The sequence below is a fragment of the Gymnoscopelus microlampas genome, assembly GCF_963454915.1.
Source record: "Gymnoscopelus microlampas genome assembly, chromosome: 9".
NCBI lineage: Eukaryota > Metazoa > Chordata > Actinopteri > Myctophiformes > Myctophidae > Gymnoscopelus > Gymnoscopelus microlampas.
In genome coordinates this window covers 27,277,816-27,297,546 of record NC_139946.1, presented here as the reverse complement: position 1 = coordinate 27,297,546, position 19,731 = coordinate 27,277,816, and the positions used below count along the sequence as shown (strand labels likewise).

The 19,731-nt window shown below is 41.4% G+C and overlaps 2 protein-coding genes across 5 annotated transcripts in view; one reads left to right on the top strand and one right to left on the bottom strand.

The window, feature by feature from the left end:
* Positions 1-304: 304 nt before the first annotated feature.
* Positions 305-14,475, top strand: atp1b1a (ATPase Na+/K+ transporting subunit beta 1a). The gene is made up of 6 exons (XM_084065901.1): positions 305-561; positions 6,072-6,200; positions 9,013-9,168; positions 9,946-10,133; positions 12,527-12,604; positions 12,738-14,475. The coding sequence occupies exons 1-6, from the start codon at positions 468-470 to the stop codon at positions 12,993-12,995; spliced, it is 903 nt and encodes a 300-aa protein (XP_083922027.1). The 5' UTR covers positions 305-467; the 3' UTR covers positions 12,996-14,475.
* The window catches only part of nme7 (NME/NM23 family member 7), a 32,144-nt gene continuing 26,330 nt past the window's right edge, over positions 13,918-19,731 (bottom strand). For 3 of the 4 annotated variants that reach the window (XM_084065894.1, XM_084065896.1, XM_084065893.1), the window contains exon 11: positions 13,918-15,383. In XM_084065894.1, the coding sequence (XP_083922020.1) occupies positions 15,174-15,383 (210 nt within the window). In that variant the 3' untranslated portion in view covers positions 13,918-15,173. The remainder of the gene's footprint in view (positions 15,384-19,731) is intronic. The other variant, XM_084065895.1, reaches the window with a different exon arrangement.

Here is a 19,731-nt window from a genome sequence, read left to right as displayed (position 1 = left end):
CCATGGTCCTTTTAGACTTAATGTCTGGCTGTACCACGTGCTGTTTACATTTATGACTAATAAAGTATTCAATTTTAAAAAATGGGAAAAACGGTCTTGTAGTTTACATTGATCCGTGCACTGCACTTCACTAGTGAGCAGAGAGCAACAGTGTGTAGACTCGTTACGCACGTCACGCACGGTGGTGGGTTGTGATTTGCCAGACGGAGCCCTCCCTCCTCCTCCTCCCTCCTCCCACCTCCTCGGGGGGCAACTTCTGACTGGAGGCTGCGGGCGGAGCCGGTTACCATAACAGATAAATTGTGCGCGGTACAATAGGTGGAGTCGTGGTACGAGTCTGTCCTTTCACTCTTCCTGTACGGGGACAGTACAGTGGTCTCTGTCTGCTTGCTCTGCTGTACCTCCAGAAAACCAACCGGGGCCGTTGAATCACGTTGATTTGAAAAAGGGAAATTATTACAACCAACATGTCGGCGAATAAAGACGCGGACGGCGGGTGGAAGAGTTTTCTGTGGAATTCAGAGAGGAGGGAGTTTCTGGGACGCACAGGCAGCAGTTGGTGTAAGTAAAGATACTTGAATTATTTTAACCACTTAACCCCCATATAGACATAGTTGACCCCCGGCACTCTATAGTGAGCGGTAGACTCTAGTATTTCCGTTTAATTACACCAAATCTCTTCGAACCACAAGCTCACAAAGACGCATTATGTGAGCCTGTAGATCAGCTGTGGGGTTCAACAACATGTTGAAATGTCGTGACTACTTTGGTACGACGTTAGTAACACTCAAGGATCCATTTTCCTCTTTGAGCACCTGTTAGAGCTCACGGTTTGGCCGTTACATGCCACTGCCAGCCCATGCATGCTGTGTCGTGACAACTGATTTTACATGGAACATACAATACAGGCGACAAGGACAAAAACATGTAGGGGGGGGGGGGGGTCCACACGATCCAGCAACAAGTGAGAAGAAGTGACCAAGAAGAACTTAACTTTTAATACAGTGGTTCTCAACATTTTCAGGCCGCGACCCCCCCCCCCCCCCCCCCCCACCACCAAATAATAATCATATTTGAAATGGGGACCCCCCCCCCCCCCACCCTGACAAGCACTTGGAATTGTAGGCATTACTTTTAGTTCGACTCGGTTCCACAGATAAATATTGTGAAAATAGCCGATCTACAAGCTCGCGTGAGCTTGTAGTTGTAGGTTGACTATTTTCTCAAATTTAGCCTCTTTCTTGTATTATTTGACAATTTGGCCAATGTCTGACCAGTTTTGGGCATTTTTTTCCAATTTATTTTATTGTTTTGTTGTTATTACCTTAAATTGTCACATACTGTCATGTGGGGACCCCTCTGGGGGTCTCGGCCCCCAGGTTGAGAACCACTGTTTTAATAACTAGTTAATAAACCCTTTAGGCACCGATCGGCCAGTATATTCATGTGATTATGCGCTCTACACTTATAGATTCCATAGTATTAACTGACGGTTCGTTGGTTGTACTGGTTCAGTTAATGATTAACATCGTTAACTGTAAAGACCAGATGAGTCCATTCATTGATGGACGTCTCAATCTCGGCGTCCTTTGTAAAGAAAAAGGTCATTTTGAAGGACGACCTGTTGTTGAGACAGAGTTTCCTGTTTTTTAAATACTAAACACAAGACAAAAGTTTGATCTTGATTATAATAATCGAATGATTCCCTACCTAGTCTGCTACTTCCTATATTTAACTTAACATGGACAACTGGAGAAACACGACGTTTTTGTTTCTTTACTCCTCCCGAACATTTAAGATATGTTAACCACGGGACCTGACATGACTCTGGGTTTATGTTTTTCCCCTCCTTTCACTCGAGCTAATGACCTTTAATCTACTTTAATCTGATTTGGTTTGAGCTGCTTAATTTCACTGTTTAAAATGGTTTCATAGTGGAAGAGGAATGCTCGCCCTGCTGGTAACATTCAGCTGCTGTGTGCCTGTTGATTTAGGATCGTGATTGGTTCCAACAGCCACAGCCTTTCAGCACGTCCATCGATCAGGCTCTGTCCTATCGATTTGTCTCTGGTCTATCGATTAGGCCGTGTTCTATTACAACCTCGGTGTGGGTTGTATGACAAACTGATCGCGTTCACATGGCCATTGCATTGGCCATAAGGGTAACCGGAAGACTCGCCCCAAAACACGCTCACCCCCATTTTTTTTCACGGACCGCTCGCTCCCAGCGGTTCTTGTATTCTTGTATTTGTTTTTAACTACGTTTACGGTTAGGCATAGTTTTACTGAGGTTGCGTTTAGGAATAAGGTTAGGTTTTCGCACCGTTTTACCTGAGGTTAGGTTATGGCACCATTTTACTAAGGCTACGTTTAGGAATAAGGTTAGGTTTATGCATATTTACTTAGATTACGTTTAGGAATACCAGGTGGCGACTGATTGATTGATTGACATTTTTATTAGGCAAAAAGAATGTAAAACATCACAGTTACATTTATAATACTTTTGTCTAAAAGGTCCCTTCCGAGGTCGCCGGATTTGCCCCGGGGCGACTGTGTTTTGGGGCGAGCGTTTTGGTATTCTCATAAGCAGCTAGTTGCTAACACTAACACATAAAGAGCAGCTCACGACTCACATGTCTCAAGGGCCGCCCCTCCATCTCGAATCTTTTTCTCCTCGTAATCGCAGCCCCTTTTAGTAGTTGTAAACACTTTAATTTAACGTATTTTTGTTTTACTTTTTTTTTACTTGATCATTGCCCAATCTAATTTGATTCCAGTCAAGTCTTACAAGTTAGAAAGTTGGATATGAAAGCAACAGGTCTTTGATAAAAGAACCGACATGCTGCCTGTGGCTGCGTCCCTGTCTACTACTACGGTATCGTTTAGAGGTCATTTTGATTTTATAGGCAAACTGGGCTTATAAAATCAACGGCATACGATACGTAGGCTATATAACACATCAAAGATACTGGAATTCTATAACTAAAAATACGTTGCATTGGTCTGAAAAGCAGACATTTAATCTCACGTCCTTAACCACTATGCTTCATTTACTTTCAAATCTTTATTTATGCTAATACTATGTGAGCAGAATGAAGGAAAACACGACCCGGCCGGACAGCTGTGCATGTCAGAGCTCTGGTGTGAATGTATTGATGCTTCCAACGTGCACCAGCAGACAGACTGTTGTTGTTGGGGAGGTGCTTTTGATTCAAAGAGAGAGACTGTCAGGGCCATTCACCACCAGTTGGCCCTTTTGCTTATTCCATTACAATGTAAGATTTCCAGTAATTTAGGTTGCAGACTAGAGTCACTCTCTGTCTACGCATTCACAGTCTCAAAAAACAGTCATATTCATAGTCTACCCTAAAACCCCAAGACTCTGGTTAATTTTACACAAGTATAATCACTCTACATACCCAGACAGGCCATATGCACATTTTAATGTGCTCAGAATCTTGTCTTAATAATAGAACAAGTTGAAGTCACAGAATGAAAATAATAAATATTGAATCATCAGACTGGAGCAGGGAATATTTCACAAATTAAGAAGCACATTTCACATTGTGCATTGATGTGCCCAATTGACTGAGATGACATAACCTTTAAATTCCACCATGAACAGAATCAAGTGTTTTGGCCTAAACCACTGATTGGCAGTAAGAGTGTAATTCTGGACACTGGTGACTCTAAGAAATAAATAGTAAATTATTGGAATTCATCTGCAGCTTGTCATCTTGAATAAATGTCACTGTACAATGGGCAGATTATATTGTAATTAAGTATTGCTCAACCAGTGGGGTACGGAGCAATTCTGACAAGGTTGAGAGAACATAAGCTCATCATACAAAAAAAAGCTCTTGTGCAGACATGTGGATGTTATAACAGCTCCTAGTGTAATGGGCCGTAAGCAGAACATTTACAGGATCCCAAACTGTGGGCAGGGTTGATGGATCTCCAACTGGCGTCTTTCTCCAGGGAATTAACCTATTGTAGCTATGGTGTGGGTGAAATTGCCGACTTGTCGACTTACCATACATGCATGTTGCTGCAGGCCCACATGATACCAGGGCTAAGGTTAGATGGTGTACACTGCACAGTATAAGCTCATTTCCCCCACTCTCATTTGAAACACCAAATTCAAGGTAACACAAGGCCATGGAAGAGGATTGCAGTCTAACCCATGGAGTCCCTCTCAATCCACAGTCTGACTCTAAATGGCTAGAGATAAGGTTTACAACAGTGGAACGGCAGATCAACCTGCCAGGCTGGTTTTGTACTGTAGTGGCTTGTTGAAGCTGTAGTCCTGGCACTTGGCAACCTACTATGGGAAAATGCCCTCAGGAGTGCCACAAGACCAGCACCAAATAAAACAAGAACTGACACTTTGATGGTGCAGGATCCAGAAGGCATGAGCGTACATGACTCAGGAATTCACATGATTTCAACACATATACGAATCAGTCACCTGGGTCACATAAACTTCCATTCCTTTAGGAGCAAATTAGATACATGTATCATTTGCCTAAAAGCAGGATCTAAATACCCACGGTTCCAGTAACTGAACCTTTTCAATTCGCTAGTTTAAGATACGTATTTACAAATGGAAGTAGCCTACATGTTTAGATGACATAAATCTCTACTTTATGTTAATTATGATAATCGTCCTTGAAAATATTTGAAAGACATCCAGCAAATCACAAAAAGATTTCAAGGTTTTGGAAGCACCTGTAATACGGTCCTTTAGATAAACATAGAAGCAGCAGGATGCTGGTAACAAGCCAAATTAGTTTGTGTCTGTCTGTAACATTTCAAGAGGTCACAGTAAACACAGACAAGCAGAATGTGATTCAGTAGATGGAGACATTAGTGGTAAGGTTACTCCCAATCGCTCCAATGATGTTTGTGTGAATCTGAAAGAGAATTACATGAACTCTAAAGAAAGATAAGAATTGTATTCTTCTAACAATGCCAAAGTACTCTATATTTACATGCAAGGTTCATCAAGTTCATCCAGAAGGGCATTCAAGTCAGTTTAGGTACAACTTGTGGAACAATGCATGCTGCATTTAAAGTACATAGTTGAGGGGGATTTATGAACTGTTCTAAGTGACCATGTTCCTAAGCCTCTATTACCAAGAACAGCTTGAGTCAATTCTACTGTAATGGTTTGTAGACAGACTGAACCCATGATAACCTACAACCTGCAAACAAAGTAATCAGACACAAATAAATCGCTGATTGTACATGTATAAAATGAATGGGATTCAAAGCACACACATAAGAACCAATAAAGGTTTAACAGAAATTAAATTAACTTCAACTCCCAAGTTTCTGTCAACAAAACAGCTAAACACCATTGACGATACTGTCCAAAGTACCAAAGCCAAAGAGATTAGAGATTCTGGTGTCTTCTCACTTTCCTGGGATAACGGCAGTAAACCTTTTATGCCAAACCTGTTTGTAACAGCCTATAAGATGGGGGAGGGTTGAAATGAGGGCTGACAGTGCCATTGACCAGAATACATGACTCACAAGTCATACTGGAACTATGGCTTTGCCTCAGACTGAAACACAAAGTACCTAATTGGGCAAGTGTTGAATTTCCATTGTTGTTAACATTTTGTTACGCAAGTGGACTCTCACTTTCAAATGTAAACTATCACACAACATTGCAACGGTTATGAAGAATAGTTAGTTTATGCCAACAGAATTTCCATTATCTACTGTAGGGTCAATGTCAGGAAAGCAAAGTGCTGTTTGGTTACATTTTTTCAGACAACGGTTTCATTCATTCATGCTTGTACATTTTTTGACTGCTTTATTTCTCACGCACAGTCACTGTCTTGCTTGTCATTGAAAGAAAAAATATATATAACTTATCATGAGCTGAGTTATGTATTTTCCATTGTATAAACTAACCAACTTTGGCCAGGAAGTTCCCACTTGTGTTCTATGTGTGTCTATGTCAAACAGAGGAAGGGATGTGCTGTCCACCATCACTTCGGCAAATGTGTGAAAGAAAATATTACATTTGTAAATAAGTATATGCCTCCTTTCATTTCCCACAGTTAAGATCTTCTTGTTCTACCTGATATTCTACGGATGCTTGGCTGGGATCTTCATTGGGACCATTCAGGCATTGCTGCTTACATTAAGTAACTACAGACCCACCTATCAAGACAGAGTTGCTCCCCCAGGTAATTATTTTTGCATACTTTTCCCTGATGATGTATGATCTATTTTTTCATTGAATTGTGCTTAAAAGAATACAGTTTCACATTGGGCAGCAAATCTCTAGTCTTCCATGTTTTTTGTCAACAAGTAATCATCAATGGCTGCTGTAATGCTCCACTGCTGTGACCATGGAGCTGTTGGTGTTGCATTATTTGAAAAATGTCTGTGTGAGCAGCTCCTCACTATTAAAAGTCTGTGTGACCTTAAACAGGTTCAGCCATTTTGTCCTTCACTCCTCTCCTCTCTCAGCCAGTCAATGTTTTCCCCCCTCAGGCTGCCTGGGAAGTGCCTCAGTTTTCATTGTGAATCATGTAATGCTTCATGTAGCTATTGAACATAATCTATCTGGGGGTGGGGTGGAGGTATTTACACATATAGCATGTTGACATGCCTTAAGTATGACTTGCCAGCTTTTAGTTTATTTTACTCTTTGGAAAAACAATTGTTACTTTCCCCAACACAAGGCTTAAAGAAGTTTGTCGTTGTGTTTGTTTTTTGCCAAGGATCATTCCTTCTGTTATGTGTAATCTTTCGAGAGCACGACACATGGAACGGCTGTAAGCATGTGTATTGTTGTGTAGGCCCAAAGAGTAGAGAGTACACAGTACAACCGTGTTAAATTGGTTTTAAAGAAAAAGCGTAGTGAGTGAGTGTAAAAATGGACCCGTGGAGGGCTAAGTTTAGTTAATGAACACTGAGGATTTGTGACTGTGAGTAGTACTGCTTGGTTTAGCTGCTGTTAAAGTTTGGAGACAGAGTGCTGTTCCGTTGCCTTTGTGCCAAGTAGGCACCGCTCGCTCCCCAGCCGTGTGCCAGCGCCTGCCGCCTTGCCTTGCCTCCCTTAACAGCACATGCTGCTGTCGCCTCGTTCGGCGGTATTTTTAGCAGCCATTGTAACGACTGGGGGTTTCGTCGTGCACATGGGGGGGGTTAGCCTTTCGGCCATTTCCTTCTAGCAAAAAAAGAAAAGGTACCTAACCCTGCGCGAACGCGACGACACACAAGTAGGTGTGGAAGTGTTTAGAGTTTAAGTGAGTTTCCATTGGAAGACTGATAAAGCAGAAGCAAGACGACAGTGGGGAGGACTGTCGCGCCTCAAAATCGCCGATCTACAAGCTCACAGCGTATCGTGAAAGCATCGCGCTGTGAGCTTGTAGATCTTTCAGGCAAGCTCCGTGTAGACCCCGCCTCCTCTCTCACTCTGACTGACTGGGGCGAAAAGTTTCCATTGTGCCTAGAGAGAGAATCACACACGTGAGAGACTGGTGGAGTGAGTGAGTGGCAGTGTTGCCAGATTTTGAGAGACAAATAAGCAACAGGGTCTTGGAAAGGCCAAAAGAAGCAACTATTATATAGGCCACACTGAAAACCTATATTCAAATGTGGAAGCAAGCTTAAATAAATAAGTAAACTTTATAAAGAAGCCCAAAAAACCGCAAGCCTCAACTAACCAATTTTTACAAGCAACTTAACAGAAAAATAAGCCCAAAGTTACTTATAATAACCCGACATGGCAAAACTGGTGAGTGGAGTGGGGGCAGGGAGGGTGGTGGTAGTTGTGGAGGTGGGGTCGGACTGTCGGTAAACTTTCACTGGAATTAAAATGACAAAGTATTAACCCCCCCCCCCCCCCCCCCCCCGCCGCCGCCGCCGCCGCCGTGTTTAGCATGTCAATTGACCGATGTTCATTCATTCGCATTTAAAACCCGAAAAAGAGAGCCACATTGAAACCGAAACAAGCTCAATAAACGTGATGTATGAATGTTTGTTGTTGTCATCTCCCACTCTCTCTCTCCATACGCTTCATGCCACGCCTCACGACGTAGGCCTCGCGCTCAACAAGGTCTGTCTGTGGAAAATTACTGCTGTTGTAATAGCTCAGTGGTTCTCAACCTGTGGGTCGGGACCCCGTCGGGACCCCTCCACATGATTGGGGGTCCCCAGAAGTGAAATTTAAGGACTTTTTAGACCTTTTAATACCCCCCAAAAAACACGTTTACTGCATCAAAAGGAATCAAAAAACAATACTATAAAAACTGGTCAAACATTGGCCAAATTGTCAATTAATATAAGGGGCAAAAAAATTGAAAATAGTCAATCTACAAGCTCACAACATGTGAGCGTATCTGCTATTTTCACAATATTTAGCTATGGAACCGAGTCAAACTAAATTGAATGCCTCAACTCCTACATTCCAAGTGCTTGTCAGGGTGGGGGTCCCCAGTTCAAATATGATTATTTTGGGGGGTAACGGCCTGAAAAGGTTGCGAACCACTGTAATAGCTGACAGCTGACACACAGAACCCATCTGAGGAAAGCCCAAGACCCCTAGCTTATCTAGTGTCCCTAGATAACAGACCACTACACTACTAGACCTAAATAATACACCCTCAGAATTAGAATGATTATAGTATAGGAATTGTGAAATATTACATAATACTTGTGTTTGTAAATTGTCTTGAAATGTTCTGTGCTCCACCTCCTCACATTAAAACATGATCATTTTTAAGGCTGAATATAGTAATATAGACTATTCATGTTTTTCTTTACCATACTACTTTCCTCAATATTCTTTAGTTTGTTTTTATCATTGTTGCTTGTTGTTTAAATCTTTAATATGAACACACACACACACACTTTATTTTATAATAAATGCTTTTGTGCTATGTGGCCTCACAGCCATTTCACTGGCACATTCATCTATCACTGAACATTTAATTTCTTTGTGTTATGTACTCTAGTGTCTGATCATGGTTGTTTTTACCTGTTCCTCAGGTCTATCGCACACCCCACGCTCCGAAAAGCATGAGATCAGCTTCAATATGAATGACCCGGAATCATACCTGAAGTACACCAAAGCCATTACGGAGTTCCTAAAAATCTATGAGGATTTACCTCAGAATGACGAGCAGAAATACGAGGACTGTGGAGGCAAGTACTACTACTGTACACACCAATCACATTGTGATTCTAACATAATTGTTATGTAATATAATATTTAACCAACGCCTAACCAAGATTGAAATAAATTCACCTGGTGGTTCATTGCTAAAAGTACATACGATACCAAATTCATTTTCCTAAAATGACTTAAGAAATCAACTCATAGTTTGTGCCTCTTTTTCTGTCAATACCTCCATTAACCACTTGCAACCTGGCGTCTCTATTTTGAGTTTGTCATTATAGTTGAAAATGTAAAAACAAAAACAAATATTGTATATATTCTTTTAAATAGTGAAAATAGCCGATGTACAAGCTCACAAAGTGTCATAATGCAATGCATTGTGAGTTTGTAGATTGGCTATTTTTCAAGTATAAATAGGTCTTAACCACTTGAACCTTAGCATCCCTATTCTTGGGCAAACATTGATGCATTGAGAGCATGTAGATCGGCTGTTTTCGGCGAAGAGATTTGATGTTGAGGGGGGAAAGAGTGGACCAAGTACAGAGCCGACCCGGTCAAGTTTACTAAGTATTTAGGGTTGAATCACTAAATCATCATGTGGTCGCTAAACATCGTACGACGGTGTCACTAGCTGACCAGAACCGATCTTCAAGCTAAGAACACAAGATGCGACGGGTTGTCCTTCATACTACGTTGTATAAATCTCAGATGTGACTACTGTGGTGACAAATATTGCTGTCGCTCTCTGCTGTATGCATTTATAGATGCATGTCTAACATGTCCTTTGTTCATGTCATCCATAGACATACCGGACACATACAAGATGCGTGGGGATCTGGAAGGTGACATGGGGGCGAGGAAAGCGTGCCGCTTCCGCAAGTCTTGGCTGGATGGCTGCTCCGGTGTAAACGACGCCGGCAGCTTCGGATTCAAGGAGGGAAAGCCATGCTTGATCGTCAAGCTTAACAGGATTGTCTACTTCAGACCACGGGTAGGCATATTGTTGTTTCTGAGCCTTTGTTATTATGGACCATAATCCAGTAATAACAATGAAAGATTGTTTAGTAATTCACAAGGAGGGAAAGGAAGTGTAGATGTTCTACTAGTGTAAACGATTTAACTTTGGATAGATCTAAGAGCAGTTGTACATGGCAGGTGGGAGAAACTGTTTTTGGCACTTGAAAGCAGTTTGGTATTATATTGGTTTACTATTTGCCAGGGTAACATTACAGGGTCACGATTCGAAACACATTTATTTTTTTAAATCTTTGTAACACATGCATTTTAATTACATTTTATTTGAAAAATTAGGCTGCGTTTTATACACCTGGTTAGGGACAGTAGACAGGTAGACCTTTATTAATCCAGTAGGAAATTCAGTTTCAGCTTCACACAGCTGATGGCTGCTCAGAGGCACTGCTCAGGGGAGCTGTTAGAGGTTAAGTGTTTTGATCAGGGACACTTAAACACGTATACTGACTGGGTGTATCAGGAGGCAAACCGGACAGCCTCTACCCACTAAGCTACAGCCGCCCCAAAAGGAAAACGTCCGTTTCAATAATGATAACTATAATGTTCACCCGTGTCATTATAGTTGTGGTGTGGAATCAGCTTGAGTTAGAACTATTAAAAAATAAATATATATATATATTTTTTTAAATTATATATATATTATTATAGTTGCAGTTGGTGTCTACGGCCCTTAACTGGCTCATTAACATGAATGTTGATCGTGTGAATTGTCCCTGAAAAATAAACAAATCAATTAAAATATATAGGAACAAGTTTTGTTCAGGTGGAACAGATGTTCTTGTTCAGCAAGGGACAGGGACAGCAGCAGGATGTCATGACAATGGGGGGAAGCAGTGGTGAAAGACTGAGCCACTCAATGCAAAGCAATGCCAATCAAATGAAGCTCTGCCTATAGAAGTTCAACCAATATTCGTGTACTGCCGCTTACAGGCATGCCTTACTTTAGCATGTGCAATTTTCAGTTCTCATGCAGTTTTGTGCATCTTGCAACATGCTGTAGATGACGTGTCATCATTTTAGTCTCAAACAACATATGCAGAGAAGTGAGAAAACTATTGGCTGGATTGCCATGAAATTTGCTCTGCTCCAAGGAGAATGCGCCCTGCTGATTTTGTTGATTTTCCTGTAGCCTCGATCTCCAGGCTTTTATTTTCCTTCGCGTTTTGCTCAAAAATAAGAGCCTGGACCAGCTTCTTGACGTTCCTGGCATAGGAAGTGGGTGATTTCCCCAACCAACCAGAGTGCAGTGGGTGTCGCTCGAAATGTCGTGACGTCAGGCCTCTCAATGCTGCACATTGGGGAGAAGGAGGGGCGCGGGGTGGGAGCACAGATCGGTGAAGCAATGGGATCCGGCGGATTCTCTCTACGGAGATTTTGAACCCGCCCCTCTAGACCAGATATCAGACGCGCTATGGCAGCCTAGCTTTCCTGTAGTGCCAGCCACCCTTATGGCCACAATGTCCATTTGCACACACGATATCTTTTAAAAATCGAATGCACAGATTATCATGACACTTCTTCAGGCCCCTGAAGAGCATGTGCGTAATGTTTTAAATGTAAACATTATAATTAAATTGCACTATGGGTGCGTTCAGAAATGCGTAAACTCTTCTCCGATTTCAAGTTTATTTAAGTGGTCTTTGTTAAAACAAAACTTTTTTTGTTAAAAAGTTATAGCTTTATTCAGTAACAGGGGTATCTCTCCACTCAGGAGAAAGTACCCATGCATCAGCAATTTTATAGTGTTCCAATTTAAAAAAAATCTGCTAATTGTTTCATAATTTTCAATTTCACTCGTTTATCCTGTGTCCCGTATGAGTTCTCCATACTGATTGCATGAAATTGGTATCCCAACCTGAACATTTTATTTCTGTTGATTTACAGAGTGGGAGAGACCCCTATTACTGAACAAACACTCTATAGCAATGATTACTATCTGCACTCAGTAGCAAATGATCAATTACACTAACTTTAACTAACATTGCTATTTGCTTATTGCAAAAATAGCAATGTATATTTGCAATTGCAACCAAACAAGCTGCAACTGATGCAATGACTTCCCTTTCACTGTTGTAGAGTGGTTAGTGTGCACTCCGAGTGCCCCCACAGTGCTGTGCTCTCTGAATGCTCAAATGGTAATGATCCGACCGCTCTGAATTTCGTAACTACCAGAGAGCACCCTGGGTGTGCTCCAGCACTCTGAGCATATTTATGAATGCTCAGATTCCCATGTCAAAGTTGCATGTGAATTTTATCATGCAAGTCTATCCATAATCTCTACCCACCCAAAATGTAGAATAAGACAACAGAATGTGTATGGCCTTGTTTAGCAAACCTTTTCTCTCTTTCCAGCCTCCTACCAGCAATGAGTCACTCCCGGCACCTGTCAAACTAAACCCCAACGTGATTCCTATCTACTGCACTAACAAGGTATGTTTCATTTGACAGCACCTAGTTGAGAATCCATTAGTGAACAAATTATAATATTGATCACAAAATCTTAGAAAATAAAATACTATAAAATGTCCAAATTCGAACTCAAACTGAACCCATTTCCTTGCAGAGACCTGAAGACGCGGACAAGGTGAGGGACATCAAGATCTTTGGCATTGGTGGCGGCTTCCCTCTCCAGTACTACCCATACTACGGCAAACTCCTGCAACCCCAGTACCTCCAGCCCCTGGTGGGCATTCAGTTCAGCAACATCAGCATGAACGAGGACGTCCGCATCGAGTGCAAAGTGTTCGGAGCGAACATTGATTACAGCGAAAAAGACCGCTACCAGGGACGCTTCGACGTTAAGCTCAGCATCTATTCGTGACCTCAGCTATGAAGATAGCTCCTTTTTTTTCTCTATCCCATTCTAAAAAAAAATAAATTAATGTAGAGAGAGAGAAGACAGAAAAAAAAAAAAAAGTTCAAATAAACACGACTAGTCTTGGAACAAAAACCATTCATGATATACAGGACCTACACTTAATCTGTGTGCTTTACACTAGCTTCTCTGTGTATGTCAAGGGTTAGAATGTACAAAAAAGAAAAAAATACAGGAAGAAGAGTAGCAATAGCCAATATTTATTCTACTGTAAATGAAAATATTCCTTGAGCCATGGGACATGTTCATCTATTACTGTAAATCGTAATTCCACTACTGATATGTAGCGAGCAGTGTTTCTGTCCCCAAGTATTTCTTCCCAATGTGGTTTCTATATATTTTTGGAGTGTCCAGTGCCATAGTCTAGTCACATACAATGGCCTTTCCAAGCCATATAATAATCGCTTGTTGTCTTATGTCAGTCAGCTTTAGCGGTCCAAGGTGTGTGTGTTTGTGCGTGCAAGTGTGTGTGTTTGTGTGCGCATGTTAACGTTAAGTTGCGCAGCTGCGTGTATATGTGCTCTTACTAACTGAAATACTGGCATGGTACTCTGATTCTTTTAAGACAAGGGTGTCAAACTGCCGGCCCGTGGGCCACTCTGGCTGACTTCTTCATAAGAAATGAAACTTGTAAAGTGAAACATTTTGTAGTTATAGGGTAGTACTGGCTGAGACATGCAAACAGGTAAAAAAAATATCAAACCAACAAAAACAAAATGAGGGCAACAGACACGTTTATTCGCTCAATCTGTCCGGCCCACATGAAGACCCATTTTGCCCAGTTTGGCCCCTGTGACCTAAAATAAGTTTGACACCCCTGTTTTAAGACCATGTCTGCACTCCATGGAGACATTTACCTTTCTTTATGATGTCTTTTCAATTGATTGTGGAAGGATACATTTCTAGACCACGTTTTCTTTATGGTTCGACCTTCGCTGTGGGACAGGGTTTCAAGTGGCATTTATGTTGAATATCCACACCTCTGCTTGCTCTGTAGTGTAAAGCTTTGTCAGTCCAGCCTGCGAGACATGTCATGTTCATTGAAACACAGTGGCAATTCAGTGCTTTTAAAAATCTGTTTTCTTTTCATTTATTTTCTTTTTTTTTTGGGCTGGAGACATCACATGATGTGGTGTAACTTTCTACTGAATGTTTTAGCCATTTTCATGGTGAAGAATTTTATATTTATGCAGTTGTACATTTTTTTTTCCACAGGAAAAAGTGTAATGTGTGAATCCAATACCAAAGTCGCTGGTCAAAAGTTAGAATATCAGAGGCAATGCAGTACCCCGTGTAATAGGATGTTTAGTCAGTGTAAAAGTGCTTGATTCAATGTGGAACATCAAAACACTTTGTCAGGAGTCCATTTGCTCTTGTCACTTTATTTAATCTGGATAAGACTGAAACAAATAAACGGAAAAACAAGCTTGTGGTGATGTCTTTGTATGCATGAAAATATGACAGATATATACACAAAAATATTTATTTTACGATGCTCTTAACTCAAGTCACCCATCCAAAATCTTGAAGAAGTACTGCACCTGTAAACAGAAAATGTTATAGTTGACATTAATCACTTTTGAAAACAGTATTTACCTAATCCAACATGTCAGCACACTACACCCTAGAGTGGATCATATTTTATGTCCAGAATATAATGGGGTATATTACATTCAGAATTATGCCTTTTCATGCGAGCATCGGTCAGGCTGTCATTTGAGTGGCAATGAGACAGGTTTGCAGAGGTGCACAGAGTGAATGTTCTTATGCAAAAGGCTTTCTGGACTACTATGAACTACCCTGGGGAATGTGGCCAGCTCAGCCAGTCACAGGCTAATGATTAACAAGGAGTCATTTGTCCACACCGCTTCACAGATCAGGAGCTCGCCTCAACAATGACGCGCAAAGGGTCACAGACCCACTCCCTCTGGAAAACAATGGTTTTGTTTCAAATTCCAGTGCCACTCATTTTTTCAGCCTCCTCAAAAAAAACACAGTGTGATCAGTGGCTGCCCCAACCCACAGAGTGGAGTCATGGGACTTGTTTTAGAACACAAAACAGCACTGGCTAACAAGAAGTAGCATAATTTGTGCATGGGGCCCGGTTGGAAATCAACAGATCTCCTATTCCCATGGACAACAAGAAGTACAAAGAGCGGCGGTGTGGGTGTTTTCTACAGTACTTGGAAAAGGAGAATGTGCACGAGTGAATGAAGTGCCACCTACCTCCAACTCGCCATCTTCAGGGAGGTCTGTACAGTGGACAGCATTGTGTGCTTTGTCTTTGCCATAGAGAGCGCGCAACGTGGTTGGACGTAGATGGCGTGCGATTTCCTGTTGAATGAAAACATTTTTGTTGATGTATTTCACTGATAAAAGCATCTGTGACATCAGTATTCGGTGGGAGATGCCAGAAACAGCGCGGACTGAACGCTGCATGATGCATTGTGTGTAAACAGCAACATAACAGCAAGTATTAATAGACCCCTGTCAAGCAAAGTAAGATGAAAATGCTGTGACGGCAAGTAATAATGACTTAACGGACAAGAATAATTTCATATGCAAATATCAAAGACTTCGGTATGAATGGTATGAATGACTTAAGACGCATAGTGTGACTGAATGTCATCCAGACACTGATTACTGGTCAAGCGGTGGAAGTGAAAATTGCCACCACAGTGGAAACATACTGCAAACGGTTGCATGAATCATAGCTATTGCAACAGTCAATGATATGCCTTCTTCCTCTTTACCGGTACTCTCAGACATTTTCCTTTAAAAAAAAACAAATTTAATTTCCTATTTTTTTCAATTTGAGAATTTTGGTTAAAGGTACGTATTCCAATATTGTTTGGAAAATGTATTAGAAATTACACTGGGCCAGCTGTATAACTTTTCAAGACCTAATAATTGTCCAATTTGTTATTCCAAACAGTTCCAGATATCAGAGAGGCCATCTATATTGAGGGCACATGTCCGGCTCATTCAGACCTCTGCTTAGTGACTAAACCCCCAAAAAGTAACATGCTGCTATGTCTCTCAAGGTCACAGACTGTCTCTTCTGTGCTGTTAATCTCTTCCTGGAGGAAATGCAATCCTCCCACAGGGTCTGCATTCAGGGCAGGAGTCATACTGTACATGCAGTAAATAATTAGTTACGTGAGAACTATTAGTTCAATGCTTGACAATGGGAGAACATGAACTTGCATGTAGTGACATATTAATAACATGAGAGCTGTCGGATTAATAACATGAGAGCTGTGGACAGCTCTCATGTTATTAGTTGTCTTAGACAGTGTGGATAATACTATTAAGAAACAATTGGTCTGCCTATTGAATGAAGGCTGGGTTAGTAGCGTTGAAGGAATATATTCTTGGTTTACGTTACAGGTGATTTCACACTCCATCATCGGTGTAATTTGAGCTGATGTTTCAAACTAAGACGTCCATCGTACAAGTGATTCCCCTTTCGCCTACCATACTTCACGCACGGATGCCAGGAAGATCAAAACAACACAATGGTCCAAGCCATCCCCATAACACAACAAAGGGTTTGTTTTTGTAGTCTGCATTACAGAGCAAGAGATACAATTCTATCTTAAACAGGAAGCCATTTCCTTTACGTTCTGGTGTTTTATGAGCTTTCACACAAAAGAAAGGAACCAGTTTCAAGGTCAACCGGGCCAGCTTTCTCTCAGAGCCATTCATTTTCCCTGGAAACAAACATCCACGAGAGGATATTAAAATCCCCAGTTAAATTTGTTGCAGTCTACCACAAAAACATGAGAGGAAACACAAGAAAGAATAGCCTTCTTGGTTGTTAAGAAAAGCCTTCTTGGCTGTTCAGTTAGGAAAGAAAAGCCTTCTTGGATGTTATATTAAGAAAGAAACGTCTTCTTGGCTGTTATGTTGCAGCAATTAAAAATAATGAATTAAGCATGCAAGGTTTGATTTAATGTCTAAGGAATGTCAATACACTGCAATTGTGTACTGTTGTCAGTATGGTGACCTTGAAAAGGGCAGTCTGTGGTTTCAACTCCACTCCATATGAATCTTGAGCCAACAAGAGCAAGCAAGAAATTAGAGGGAGACTTCTACTCTGTCATGAAAGAATTCTTCAGAAAAGTCTGCTCTCTGTAATTGCATTAGCTAACCACTGGCGACCTGCAGTCAGAAGGCTTAATTTCATTTTAATGAGTCCTATTGAATGCCAGATTGATGGCTTTTACAATAATGGGCGCGGTGGGGAGGCCTGATCGTTGAGAGAGAACATCGTCAAATTGAAAAGTCTCTGTTTCGATCGCAGGTAATCCAGAGGGCAAATCACGTCCAAAGCCTCCTCAGCCAGACATTGAAGCCCTACCTGATCCAGCTGTACTGAATGTTCAGTTCGGCTCTCTTTTGTGAAATGCTCCTGTATGCGAGCATTACTTTGCGTATAGGAATATGCAAAGTGACAAATTTGGAACAGAAATTCTGCTTCCCCTGTCTCCTGACACTTGTGGAAATACATGCAAAGAAAGTAGATAGGTCAATATTGTGATGGAGGAATATGAATGAGGACTGAGTCAAAAATACAAGACAAATAAGGCAAAGACAGTTCACAGTTTTAAGAAGAATGAGTGTTATAATTTGATATCAAATGGAGCTACAAAACTTACAATCTCAGCAAAACAGCACAGAATCGCAATGGAATCAACCAGCTTGAACTCAAACCCCACACTGACTGATCCAGGTTTAAATACATCCAGCATCAAAGAAAAGCCTTCTGTCACAGAAACACCTAGCCCACCCCTTCTCCTGCCACCCAGCCATAAACTAGCCAATCTGTTCTTTACCTTTACATAGTGACAAAAGAAATGCAAAATGGCTAGGAGCCAAGGTCTCTACAGCAGGGTAGAACAGATGCCATGGGGAAGAGGGAAGTATAATTTCAACTCAGACATTATTTCATTAAACAGTAGTTCTTTACAATGTTCACTTGATTACAAAATGTCTTTGACAATATATAAACAAAACAATGAGATAGATCTCTGTTGAAATTGTTCCCAATGTTCTACTTGTAAACTTTGTTTCTGGTCCATTTTTACTCTCCAATATTATCACCACAGCAGAAATTATGTTCTATCACTAACCCCAGCCACAGATAAGGAAACATTACATGGGGTATGGAATTTCAATAATTTGTGGCTAAAACATAATAGAATTTCAGGCTAGTGTTCAGTAATGGTATGGGTGTGCCTGAATTTACACTGTGAAAATCTCATTATCACTACTACGAGCCACTTGGAAATTGAATAATACAAAGTAGAACAGACCATCTATTGCTAAAGTGTTGTATTGTTGTGAGTCTGCCCTCCGCCTGACATCAGGCAAACGTGTCATCCCATGCGCTACACAAGCGGTTCACAGAGCGTCAATACTGATGACGCATACATCATGCTGGCTATATGATGCAGGACAACTAAGAATTTATCTCACACAACCTTTCCTTGCTCACACAAACAAGCTTGTTCTATTGTCATCGCTGATGGCCTTGCCAATGATTGTCTAACTTCCCACGTATTCAGCCGAAATAAAAGGACTTACTCAACTTCAGAATGTGCATGGTACATCACAGCAGAGCAATGAAAAAATGGATTTGAAGTGGCAGACTGAAGCCGTTTGTGGAAGTGTGTTCTACTATGTGCGGCCTAGCTGGCTTTGTTCTTGTAGGAACAGTGTCCAAGGCTCTCCTAATGAAGCACAAATTCCTGCTCTGCTCTGGGAAATGGACTAATTCTTTTGTCGGCTCACTGCCAAGGTTACCACAGCTCTCTGGTTGCCTGTTAGATGGCAAGGTGACGCTATATCAGTGTATTGTTACAAATTGCCATTTCCAACACTAGGGTTTAACCAACAAAAACTCTCCATGAAAAGCTTATAAATCATATAAATATATTTCTTTGTACAACGCCGATGATTCAAGCATAATTTGTTTGCGTTTACAAAGAGGCTGCAATAAATCCACCACTGTTGTCAGGACGTGACATATCTATTTATGAGATGAGATATACTTTATTAATCCCAAAAGGGAAATTGTGGCGTTACAGCAGCACAGTGTAACAAATAAATAAGTAATCAACAGAAAAACAGAAACACAACAAAACAGATGGACAAACACACAAGACCAGGGCCGACACAGGATCATATGTATTTAGGGAGAGAGTTCTTAAGCATTGTACAGTCTGATGGCAGTTGGCATGAAAGTCTCTTTACAGGACTGGCCATCAATATCTCAAGGATATTTTTAAACACACAGACTACAGAGAGAGGAGCAGTGTCAGCCCTCCCCGACCGTCACTGAAACAACATGACGCTGCATACAAGCTAACAGACATCAGTAGACAGTCATTCCTGACAGCGTTAGGCCACGTGCAGGCTTTGTTGTGACCACCAGGCGCTACTTGTTTGCAGCTGGTCAGCTTGATGCTTATCCAAGCTGCTGATTTCAAAAGAAAGAGCATGCTGAGAGGCCAAGAGAGCCTGGACCCCAAGAGAAAAGAGAGGGATCGGAAGAGGGGTGGGGGGGTGGGGGGTTGAAGAGCTGGGTGACAGCAGCAAACAGAAGCCTGTTGTGTCCGTTTGCTCTGATATCAGGGTGCATCACAAGACAGAGATGTGGTCTCGTGACGGAGTCGGA

Coding starts and splice junctions, on each gene's coding strand:
- atp1b1a (XM_084065901.1), top strand. CDS start 468: ATGTCGGCGAATAAAGACGCGGACGGCGGGTGGAAGAGTTTTCTGTGG. Junction 562..6,071: donor ACGCACAGGCAGCAGTTGGT/GTAAGTAAAGAT, acceptor CATTTCCCACAG/TTAAGATCTTCTTGTTCTAC. Junction 10,134..12,526: donor TTGTCTACTTCAGACCACGG/GTAGGCATATTG, acceptor CTCTCTTTCCAG/CCTCCTACCAGCAATGAGTC.